Source organism: Columba livia, chromosome Z, assembly GCF_036013475.1.
Source record: "Columba livia isolate bColLiv1 breed racing homer chromosome Z, bColLiv1.pat.W.v2, whole genome shotgun sequence".
Classification (NCBI taxonomy): Eukaryota; Metazoa; Chordata; class Aves; order Columbiformes; family Columbidae; genus Columba; species Columba livia.
Genome location: NC_088642.1, coordinates 23,203,640 through 23,216,185, shown reverse-complemented (window position 1 = coordinate 23,216,185; position 12,546 = coordinate 23,203,640). Strand labels below are relative to the sequence as shown.

The following is a 12,546-nucleotide window of genomic DNA, read 5'->3' as shown; positions in this document are numbered from 1 at the left end:
AACAGCTCCCTTTCCTATCCCACTTCCCTCCGAAGTATTTAAGCTTGTGTTGGCACAAGTTCATAGAGACTCAATGACACATTTTAAGCCTTCTGTTTTAGCAGTTAGAGTGCATTAGAAAGAAAGGCAAACCTCCTCAAACACTATTAGTATGAGACATGTTAGAGGGGACTGGTTTTTACAAAGCAGAGTATCCATGGTTTAAAAATCTAGACTGTGAAGAATCTTACTTTGGGCATTAAGAAGATAAAAGAACTGCAATTACTTGTGGAAGCGAAGGTCAGTAAGTTTCTAGTCAGCACAGAGAGGGATGTTTACAGTTTTCCACTAAAGCAGAAAGCAGTACTGAGAGACCTGGACTGACATCAGTTAGTTTAGGCATTAGTATACGTAAGAATACATTTTGAAATGACAGGAGCTTCCATGTATTGGTTTTATTTTGTTCCGAGCTACACCCAAAGTTTCAGAGACTGGAAGAGGACAACAACAATATTAAAAACATGTTTAACTTTTCAATAAGCTATATACTTCAGTTGTATTTCAGAAAAGATAGAACACATAGTGGAACGGATGAAAATTCAGCAGTGGTTTTCCAGGTAACCAGTGAAATCCATTAACAACTTTGGCACTTAAACTGATTTGATCCAATCATGCTGATAGAAACATTCTTTACTCCTTACTTGGATGCTCTTCAGAAATCTTGATTTTATTTTTTACTACAATTTCTTCCTGTCCTTTGAAGATAACGTAAAGTAACATCTTCCATCTTCAGGTCATAAGTGGGTTTTATCTTTGTATCCAAAATGTGGATATTTATTTTTTTTCCCCATGTTTACTAATACGAGGGATTTTGGAAAGGGCTGATTAGCATACTAATAGGCAGGAAGTAATGCTGCAAAAATGAAACCCATCTCACTGACTGTTTGCTTACTTCTCCCCTTTCATCTTGTACTACTTGATCCAGATTCAATATCTCCCCAAGGTCATCTGTTCACATTTCCCCAGTCATTTCCCACCTTAAGAGCTATTTCTATTGCAAAAAGTGAGTCAGCAAAATTTCCTTTATTTAGATACCTCAGAAATATTCACTCATTTTCCAATAAATTGTTATTTTATTTTGTGGGTGAAGAAAGAGCTTGTCTTCATACTTGCTCTGGAAACTTGGACAGAATGAGAAAAAAAAGTTATTAGTAATTGTTTCCTGCAACTTTATTTCCAAAGCCAAGAGTTGTAGAAGGTGTTGAGTGAGAACATAAGCTACAGGCCCACAGCTGACCCTGCTAGCGGTTCAAGGTGAACTGACAACTGAACTTGGCTTGGATGTAGCTCTCTCTAGGCGCTGTTTTTGACACATCTACCAGGTGAACTCCCACACGCATATCAACAGATCTGATAAAAAATAAACAGTCATACTGAAGTCAAAAGATCTGGCTTGTTATAACTGTTCAAGATTGCTCACAGAGCTTTATCAGTTTCATTCATTCATTGATCTGGAGGGAGCAACATAAATGTTTTGTTAATGCCAACATTTAAGATGCTTCTCCAAAGACAGCTGGGAATGAGAATGGAAGATATTACTTTGGATCATCCTCAAAGGACAATAAAAATTATTGCCAAAAATCTTCAGAGTGTTCAAGTAAGGAGGATTTTTTTTTTTTTTTTTAACGTGATAACCTATTGCAAAAGGAGAAATTTGAATCAGAGACAGACAAGCCTGACACAGGAATCAGATGCCAGACCTGCCCAGGTCTCGGTGGAGAAGGCATTTAAGCAACTACTGGCCAAGGTCAGGGAGGTTATTGCGAAGTCTCAGGGCGAGGCAGGGAAGCAGAAACCAGCCAGTGCCCCTAAACGCCATCCCGGGAGCAGGTGCCTCGTCGGCCACAGCTCAGTGGCCGTGGCCGAGCCTGGGGAGGGCTCTGCTGCCTCAACCCGCTCCAGGGAGGCGGTGATGGGGTCGAACCGGCTGGCTGGAGGGGGGCTTGCTGGCGGCTGCGAGGAGCCCATGCAGATGTGGCTCCTGCCCAGGGCCTGGCCGTGACCCTGCTCTCTCCCTCAAGTCCCCTGTGCTATTTAGGTCGGGTTCGCCCCGCCGAGCGCCCCGGGCTGTGCCGCCGGTGCTGCCGTCTGGCCCCGCCAGCACTCACCGCTGACAGGAGAGAGGGCAGCAGCAGCGGGGACCCCGGCCGCCGTACCCCGCGGGGTCTCACAGGAGCCGGCCCCGCGCCGCAGGGAGGCGGCTGGGGCAGAGCCCGGGCTCGGCGGGGCGGGGGAAGTGGCGCTGGGCGGTACCGGGCGGGCGGGGCCGGGCCAGGCGGGCTGGAGCGAGCGGCGGCGGCGGGAGAGCGGCAGGGCACGGCGGCGGCATGGCTTCGTCGCAAGGCAAGAACGAGCTGCGGTTCGCCGACTGGATGGCAGCGCTGCCCGGCAGCATCCACCGCACCCCGCTCACCAACCTGGCCATCCCAGGTAGGTGCCCCATCTCCCCTTCCCGCGGGCCGGGATGCGCCGGCGGGGCGGAGAGCGGAGCAATTAGCGCCTTTCACTTCGTGCCGCGCAGGAAGGCAGCGCGCCCGGGGCTGCGCTGCTGTGGCTCCTTTCTTGAGATACCCAGTCGTGCTCCCGTCCGCTGCCTCCCATCCGAGCGAGCGGGGCAGGTGCACGGAGGGGTGTCTGCAGGACACGGTGCTGCGGCCCCGAACTGAGACGAACTTGGAGGCGATGGCTGTCAGAGTGCACAGGCGGGATCTGTTATTTGTGTGGAAAAGCAGCTTGTTTCTATACTGCTTTATTGGCGTAACAAGCCGTTTACTGGACCTCATCTACGAGCAAAATGCCGTGTATTGCCTGTTTCCTCGTTAACGCGTGTGGCCAGCTTAGTTCTGAAGGTCTGAGCTGGGGGGTTGGGGGGGATGCGGGGCTGCCGGCTGTCGTAAGGGCAGTCAGACCGCTCCACTGTACGACTTCATTTCTTGTTGCCTTCAGAAATCATGCGATCTCAACAGAAGTGTAAATAAGATGAGAAATGGCAGGTCATGGTGCTTCGACTTATGAACTCTTTCCTGCACCTTCCACATTTCTTTTTTTGTAAGATATTAGCTATAACTGTAGACTTATGCAAAATACTACTAGAATCCAAGCCAGTAATTGGTTTGGATTGATTCATGGTTTAAGGGAGAATCTAATTTTGCAAGACCTCTTTATCAGCATCCTGTCCCCTCTGAGATGTCAAATAGGAATGAGGTTTCAGAGATACTGAAGCTGTAATGTCTCTTAAGCTCCTTATGAGAAATGTTGACTTCCTGCAAGTTTTATGGAGCAACTGCTCATTGCTACAGCAATTTTTGTAACACTAGGAAAAAATATTTTAAGATAATGTAATTGCAGCATCTGTTCAGTAGAATATGTTTTCTATAGTTTTGTTTAAGCACCTTTTAAAATGATATGTCTTCTAGTTTTTTATAGCATACACAAGCTATGTCTAGTATTTTACTTGCTACACTGGTTTTTGCCATTGATTGAATATATCTTGTATAAAATTGTACCACTTCAAGGCATAGGAATCTAGCATCTGCAACTGTTATGTCAAATAATGTTGGAGCTGTAAAAGCTTTTGGTGTTAATAACTTTTCATTAACTCACAAGTTGTGGAATGGTCTTGCAGAATATTGGCTATGTTGAGAAATGAGTCTGCAATTCAGTGGGCCGTTACAGGTTAAATGTATTGTTTTTATAGACTTTCTCAGTTTCAAGGAGATCAGGGGTGGTTCAGATGAGATACTAGAAAAAATTCTTCACGGAAAGGATTGTTGGGCGTTGGAACAGACTGCCCAGGGAAGCAGTGGAGTCACCATCCCTGGAGGTGTTTAAAAGGCATTTAGACGAGGTTCTTAGGGACATGGTTTAATGTTAAAGTTATGTTATAGTTGGACTTGATGATCCTGAAGATCTCTTACAACCAGAATGATTCTATGATCAAACTTACTTGCTTCCAGATGTAAGAAATTGCCTTTGATATGCATCACCTTTAACAGGCTTCCTTGACTGTAGTATCACGAGGCTGTTCGTGATGCATCTATCTCACTGAGATCTCTCAGTCACTTTCTCATAGCCTCTTTGTGAAGTACAGGACAGGTTTTCACAGTGGGTGAGTTTTTTTTCAGAGGTTTGGCAGTAATAATATAAACTTTCACACTTTGATAACATGTTTAAATTAAAAAAAAAACAAAAACAAAAACACCCCACAAAACCCAAAACTATCCCCCGCCCCCAACCAAACAACAAACAAAACCCAATAAACCAAGCCTACTGTGGACTGTAAGAGCTGGGTGCAGCATTGAGCAGTGGGCATGTTCTGCAGCCTGGCAGTCCAGAGACTGACCCCTTGCATTGGCAGAATGGCTTGGCTCATGAACAGCCATGCACACAGTCTTGCTTTTCATGTAATTGACAGCAAAACTTTTATGACTTGAGTGGCATAGTGTTAACACCTTTGAAATTTGCCATTCTGTTATTTTAAATTGACACAGACCTTACCAGCCCATCTCACTTTTAAAATGACCACTTTGGCAAATAGAACCATATCGGGAGGGGGGCAATATATTTCATATAAATTTGTCCATTAGGGAGCCGAACACACAGGCTGTAGGTATTGCTGCAGTTTAAAAATTATCTTTTAACAGTAAATTTATTATTATATTCAAGATACAATGTGGAAATATATAATCTTAGTACAAAGGCGAGCATGGGATTGTTTCAGTCCTTTAAGAAGAAATGACATTTGAGGCATTCATAATGTTTATTTGGAAGTTTCCTTTCACAGGACCACACTTGAACGTTAATGTTATGTGTGTGTAATAGCTATTAACATATAATCACTATTCAGGTGGTTAATACAAGGAATATGTAGAATCCAAAACCTTGTATGCCAAATTTTTATAGTTTTAATTTGTGAATTTTTAACTGTTTTAGAAAATTAACATTTATTTACTAATATATTCATAGAATTAGTGCTATATTTTTGAAATAGGGGTTTTGTTCACTTTTTTTTTTCCTTACCAAAATAAATTAACAGTACATTTTAAATTTTTTTTTAGTAAGATGTAAGCTTCCCTTGCAGCAGTAGGAATACTGATTTTGACCTTAATTCAGCAGGATAGAATTCAGTTCTGGAGCTAGAATAATGGTCCAATGCTAATGTTGAAAAAAACAAACTATTAGCTTGAAAATGTTAGAATGAATTTTCTAAATGAATGTATAATCACTTATTCAATACAGAGGATTTTCCAGTACACTAGGGGAAAAATGTTGTTTTATGAGAAATCATCAGTACGTTTCTCATTGTTTACAAGGAGTGTTTGGAAATGAGATGATGCACTGTGTGTTTGCACAGACATGTGTATAATATTTAACTGCTGCAAAGAGATGCACAAAACCCATGGTATTCTATCTTTATCATGTTTAAACAATACTGCTGAACGTATGTTATGTTCATACTATGTTTAAAAATATGTTTGATCACACTTCTTTTGGTTGTTGTTTCCTTTTTAATTGGCTAGTTGTTAAGCTTATGCAGGCACAAACTTACACTATTTATCAGCACTTATGCGTCCATAGTAAGTTCTGGGTTTTGTTTGTATTCCAGTAAATTCATTTATTCATTTCATTCTATGCAGTTCCGGCCACGTACTTTTGTTTTCCTGAGACCAGGAATCCCGTAGATGAAGCAGAGATCTTTAGTATACCTTGAGCCAGCTTTGTCAATCAGAAACTTTTCCATTTGGATTTCTTCCAAATACAAGAATAACGCATTATACCATGATGTTTTCTTCTTCCATTGTGCTGTCTGTGTTCTGTTGCACTGCAAATGGCAGTTTTTCCTCAAGTGAAGTATAACAGTAGCAAATAATAGTATACACTATTTGGAAATAACGTAATTGCTTAGCTTCCAGAAAATACCATGCATATTTAATCTTCTATTGCTATGACAATTAGAACAATGAAAGGATATATTCTTAGCATTTCAGCCCAAGGTGTATGTCTCCCAGTGCTTGTAAACTGCCTGTTATGTTAAAAGATCTGCCTGGCTGAGCTCACAACAGTCTGGCTAAGAAAAAGGTGGGGGATTGTGGATTATTTTTGTTTTTTTTGTGGGGGGGTGTCTTTTGGTAGTTGGTAAAGTGCAGTTTTATTCAACACCTGTGCCTCTTTGACCATGACAAGAAATAGGTTTTTTGCAGGTAATGCACGTTTATAGAACAGAAATCCATGTGCCCCCAAGTTGAGGCTAGAAGGTGAGATACAGAGAATCTATATGTTCTGCTGTGTTAATGCCCTCTTAATCTATGTTGAGGATATGAATCATGTGCAATGCAGTAAAATAGAAATCAGTAGGCATAATTTCCTTATGAACTGACCCACTTACTTATTGATTAACTTAATCTTACTGATAATCTGTAAATATGTATCTAGTTTTAGATCAGCGTGAGTTTTTGTACAAATAATATGTGTAATACATGTTGCTTTTTCCCCTGGTGCAAATATTCCAAGTGTCTGAGAAGTCTGTAAGAATTACTTGTGATGGAGAAAAGTATTTTCCTTCTCAAGTAACTAATCCCTCCACTAAAATTGGTGATAGCCTGAGATATGCTATATGAGCAATCCTGTTGTCGGCTAGGGATATCTGTCCTTCATATAGTGTAGATAAAATATTCTGAATGAATTTGAGACCCAAAATATCCCTTGAGTGGATAATTTTGAGATATAGGACTCTTCAGCCTTTCATTTCGTAGGAAGATTTTCTACTTTCTTTGAGCAGATGAAGCCTTTGGCCTCAGCATGTGCTCTTGCCACTGGAGGATTCACTGTGAGCAATACAATTCTAAGTGCAAACTATTTTCACAGTGATACCATATTGGTAGCCATATTTGCTTAATGTAGTTCCTTAAGACAAACGCACAGGACGTGACTGGCTTCTTTTGTTTCTCAGATGAGATATTTTTTTTTTAATTTTTTATTTGTGTTTTAACCTATGAAGTTTATCCATCAGCCAGAAAATTATTACTAGGCACAGCAGACATAAAGTTGACTCGTTTTAAATAAGAATCTGTTGGCTGGTGGATTTTTTTTTTTTTTCTTTTATGCTACAGATCTTTAGAAAGAGGGTTTGAGACTTGGAATTTGTATTTCCCACTATCCCACCTTCATAACACTTTCAAAAGAAAGAGCAAGACCTCATAGAGAATTAGTTTACAAAGAAGAGAAGGTGTGTGTCAGTGTTAAACCTGTATTAGGAGATGGGAGGTCATACATGGAGACTTGGGAAAAGCATTCATATTATTTTAGCTGGAATATTTTAGCCATTTTGTGAACTACAGCACTGCTGAGTTGACATAACAGCTCTGTTTCAAACGATATTTTAAATTCTTGGCTTCTGTTTAATACCTTGCAAATGTTCAAGTGATTACTTCTTGGATGGACACTTCTCATTCTCAGCCCCACAGGGAAATTCTTTCATACTAAAAATGGCTAGAAATACTTCCTTGTTGGTTACATAGATATATAGCATTTTGACTGTTTAAATGTTATTAGGGAGCTTCTTAATTTTGAGTTTGAGTAGCTGATAAATTGCACGTTCTTAGAGTGAAGAGTGGTTATATATGGGAAGTGCTTGGGACCTGTTTCATCCTTGGCTGTCCACCAGCGGTCAACAGAGTACCTGAGTATGACTCGGTACAAAAAAAGCTCTGCCTGGAACTGACAATGCGGGTAACTTAGAAGTAAACCTATAATGTACATTACCCACTTAGCTTTTGACATGCATATAAGGATCTGGAAGAAGTGTTTCTTTCTTTCTTTCCAGTGCACCCTGTACTCTATTTGAGTGTTTTTCTACCCAAAATAAGTACTTCATGCTTTATTTTGTGTTCAGAAAATGAATAAAGTAACTGACTTTCCTTACTTTTTTAGGATAGCTGTATTCTTCCTTATTGATGATCTGCTTTTTACATCACTTTTATTCATAAAACAGTCTCTCACTCGCCCTGCACATGATACTGTGTTATTTTCAAGCATTTAGAAATATTTCTGTGTGATGCAGTTTCCTCTGGCATTCACCATTATTTTCCCTTGCCGTGACGTGTTTCTAGCATGCACAGAATGAAGCTGTTCGGTTCGTCATACTGCCATAAAAAAACAGTTCAAGCCCTTCAGTTACTTGCCCATCTGCTACAAAAACTACCCTAAAACTGCTTTTGCTTGGTTTCCCAACAGGAGCTATTTATTCAGTCCAGCAATCTCTGTCCCCTCTGTCTCCTGCGGCTCGGTTCCAGCAGAGCTGGTTTCCTCCCTGACCTGCGTCGCATCCCATCACCACGGCAGCTGCGGCCGAGGGAACGGCTTCATCACCATCTGGAATTATTCCTCTCTTTCCACCTCATTGATTTGCTCTTTCAGTTTCATCTCTTTGCTACAAAACTTCATACAAAACTTCTTACAATCTTTAGCTTCCTGTTTGGTGTGCATTTTATGTTTGGTGACTTTCTGTGCTTCTTCCTGTAATGCAACTTGTATTGTGTCTTTTACACAAAATGATACTTGCTTTGAAGGTGCTCAGACAGACTCAACAGTGCACATAATAAAAAATGCAGATGCTAAGTAGACAGAGTTTTGGAGACTATAACTTTAAGCCCCCTAAGAGGGCTATGCGATCTCTTCTGATGCTGTGCACAGACATATGAAATAAAATTTTACCTACTTAATTAGAAACTGATTGTATGTCTTTAATAAATATTTCTCAGATTTAGTAAACAGATTTGTGTTTAACAAATTTACCCTTCAAAGAGCAGCTAGTTCCAGGGAGAATAACCTCCATACCCACCTTGTCTATTTTTCCAAAGTAGGTACAAGTTATAGATTCACAAATTATAATTTGCGAAGAGATCTGCTTGTGCAGTCCTTACAGTAAAGGCCATGGGGCACTGCAAAGAATATAATTTGGAAGAAAGATGGTTCAAAATCTAGAAAGTTTGGATTTTAATCTAAACTTCTGCAAAGTTGAATGGTTTTTCATTTGACCTACTGTAGCATACCTTAGTTTGATCTTATATTTTCCATTGTCATGAAAAGCTGTATTATATCAGCTAGTAACTATACAGAAGTACTGGGGCAAATCAATATAAGCAAGTGCAATGAAACATTTCTTTTCCCTTCTCAGGTAGCCTGCCAGAAATGGGAATCTCTAGTGATTTCCTCTGTGGGATTTCAGTGATGAATAGCTTATATACTTATTTTCATGTATTTATACTTCTGATAGAAAACTGTACTGGTACTGCATATGTTTGCACAGCTAGACCACTTGAGGTCATATTTCACATTTCTACAGAAAGGGTTCAGTTTCCTGATTGTGTGTAGATAGCCAGCACAGAAATAGTTTGTGCTAAGAAGTGGTTGGCTAATCTGGAGTTCTGATTTTTTATCTTTTTTTTCCTACCATTGACTACATGGAAGAACAGCTTAACCAGAAGAATATAAATTGCAGTCTATAATACCAGTAGTAACTCCTTCTTAAATTGTAATCTGTCCAAAATGTTTGAGGCAAGTCTGAGGATATTTTCTTGTAGAATAGTGCCTGGTAGATGGGGGTTAAATGGTGAAAGATGCTGAATGCTGCCAGCTCCCTTGGAACCTGAAGGTCCTCAGTCTTCCATCATCTCTGATCCAAGTACCCCAACAGAAACTTCACTGTGTGGTGTTCCTACTGTAGCAAAATGTCATAACCCCCTAGAAGTTGTTTTTGTGGAGGTCTGTTTTAGAAATACCTCACAGTTTTCACCATGATCTAATTTAAAGCAAATAATTTGATCAGTTTTCAGAGGCTTTGCCATCTTTTAGAACATTTCTGTTCATGTTAAATAAAGTTTAATCTTTGCTTCATCTAATCCCTTGTCTGGTTAGCTTGCATACCTAATGCTTAGGTACTTTATCGTAGTGTTTCAACCGCGAAATAAAATATTGCAGAATAGCTAGTAAAAGAAGAAGATAGGGGAGAAAAAAAAAATATTTCCTTAGTTGTGGTTCCAGGCTTTGCTCAGTTGTGTGTGACACTTTGGATGTTTCAGGTGGTTGGATATATATGGTGTGGGCTAGTGCTGTGAAGGCAAAAACCTTTCTTGGAAGTTTATTGGATTATAAATTTTGCTTGTGATTTTAAAAAAGCCAGGAAAAATGGCTCTGAACTAACCTGGCCTTTAAATAAATTTTACAGCTTTTTTCCCACCCCCCCAAAAAAACAAAACCCAGTTAGATGAACAGTATACTATGCTTTACCTTGTTGTGCCATCATCCATGATGTATTCATGTTTTGGTAGAATTATTATTTATTTATTTTTTTAATATTATTAAACATCTGGCTTGTATTTACACTTCGGCAGCCATGCAGCTTGGTTTTATAACTATGAAAGCTTGCTAAACTGGGACTTACGTGAGAATTAGAAAAATGTATGGTGTATGAGTTATGTGCAGTGCTGTGCAAACTCACAGACCCATAGAATCACAGAATGTCCTGAGTTGGAAGGGACCCACAAGGATCATTGAGTCCAACTCCTGTCCCTACACAGGACAACCCCACAGTTCACTCCATGTGCCTGAGGGTGTTGTTCAGTCTCTTCTTGAACAGTGTCAGGCTTGGGGCCATGACACCTCCCTGGGGAGCCAGTTCCAGTGCTCCACCACCCTCTGGGGGTAGAGCCTCTTCCTAATGTCCAACCTAAACCTCCCCTGGCACATCTTCCTGCCATTCCTTTGGGTTCTGTTGTTGGTCACTAAAGAGAAGAGATCAGCTCCTGTTCCTCCTCATCCCCTTGTGAGGAAGCTGTAGCTGCCATGAGGTCTCCTCTCAGTCTCCTCCAGGCTGAACAAATCCAGTGACTTGGGCCTGATGCACCTAGGACACGGGTGGCCCTCTTGGCTGCCAGGACATACTGTTTGCTCATGTTCAACTTGCCGTTGACCAGAACCGCCAGATCCTCCGTGGAGCTGCTTTCTAGCATCTCTTCCCACAGTCTGTTGACTGAGGGCCTCAAAGTGTATTAGTTTGTCATTTTTTATAGAATCATACTTGTTGAAAGAGACCCTCAGGATCATCGAGTCAAAAAATAACCTAACTCTAGCACTAAACCACAACCCTAAGAACCTTGTCTAAATGCCTTCAGGGATGATGACTCCACCACTTCCCTGGGCAGCCTGCTTCAATGCCTGACAACCCTTTCCATGAAGAATTTTTTCCTAATATCCAGTCTAAACCTCCCCTGGAACAACCTGAGGCCATTTCCTCTTGTCTTATGACTTGCTACCTGGGAGAAGAGACCAACACCCTCCATGCTTCAACCTCCTTTCAGGTAGCTGTAGACAGTGATAAGGTCTCCCCTCAGCCTCCTGTTCTCCAGGCTAAACAGCCCCAGCTCCCTTAGCCACTCCTCATCAAACTGGTGCTCCAGGCCCCTCAGCAGTTTCGTCACCCTTCTCTGCACTCTCTCTAGCACCTCAGTGTCCTTCTTATGGTGAGGGGCTCAAAAGTGAACCCAGGATTCAAGTCAATCAACAGCCCCAGGTCCTTTTCAGCCACTCTTGCCCAAACCTGTGGTACTGCCTGGGGTTGTTGTGATCCAGGTGCAGAACACAACACGTGGCCTTGTTAAACCTCATACAACTGGCCTCAGCCCAATGATCCAGTCAGTCCAGATCCCTCTGTATGGCCTTCCTGCCCCCCAGCAGATCAACACTCTGTTATCTGTAAATTTACTGAGGGTGCGCTCAATCCCCTCATCCAGATAAATGATAAAGAGATTAAACAGAGCTGGGCCCAATACTGAGCCCTGGGGAACACCACTTGTGACCGGCCACCAACTGGGTTTGGCTCTGTTCACCACAACTCTTTGGACCCGGCCCTCCAGCCAGTTCTTTATCCATCACAGAGCACACACAGCCAGAACATGAGCTTCCAGCTTCTCCAGGAGAATGCTGTGAGATACGGTGTCAAAGGCCTTACTGAAGTCTACATCCACAGCCTTTCCTTGATCTACTAGGTGGGTCACCTTTTTGCAGAAGGAGATCAGGTTGGTCAAACAGGACCTGCCTTTCAGAAACCCATGCTGACTGGGTCTGATTGCATGGGTTTCTTGTATGTGCCGTGTAGTGTCACTCAGTATGATATGCGCCATGACCTTAACTGGCACCGAGGTCAGACTGACAGGTCTGTAGCTTCCTGGATTCTCCTGCTGACCCTTCTTGTAGATGGGTGTCATGTTAGCCAGCTTCCAGTCAACTGGGACCTCCCTAGTTAGCCAGGACTGCTGGCAGATAATAGAAAGCGGCTTAGTGATCGCCTCTGCCAGCTCTCTCTGCATCCTTGGATGTATCCCATCTCACCCCATAGGCTTGTGGGTGTCCAAGAGGTGTAGCAGGTCACTAACCATTTACCCTGGGATTATTGTGTTTTCATTCTGCTTCCCAACCTCTGCTCAGGCTCAGAGGCTTGGGTACCTGGAA

At 41.9% G+C, this 12,546-nt stretch overlaps 1 protein-coding gene across 1 annotated transcript in view; it reads left to right on the top strand.

The window, feature by feature from the left end:
• The first annotated feature begins 2,285 nt into the window (after positions 1–2,285).
• Positions 2,286–12,546, top strand: part of PLCXD3 (phosphatidylinositol specific phospholipase C X domain containing 3) — an 88,649-nt gene continuing 78,388 nt past the window's right edge. Inside the window, exon 1 of the mRNA XM_005508031.3 lies at positions 2,286–2,469. Within this exon, the coding sequence (XP_005508088.3) occupies positions 2,367–2,469 (103 nt within the window). The 5' untranslated portion in view covers positions 2,286–2,366. The remainder of the gene's footprint in view (positions 2,470–12,546) is intronic.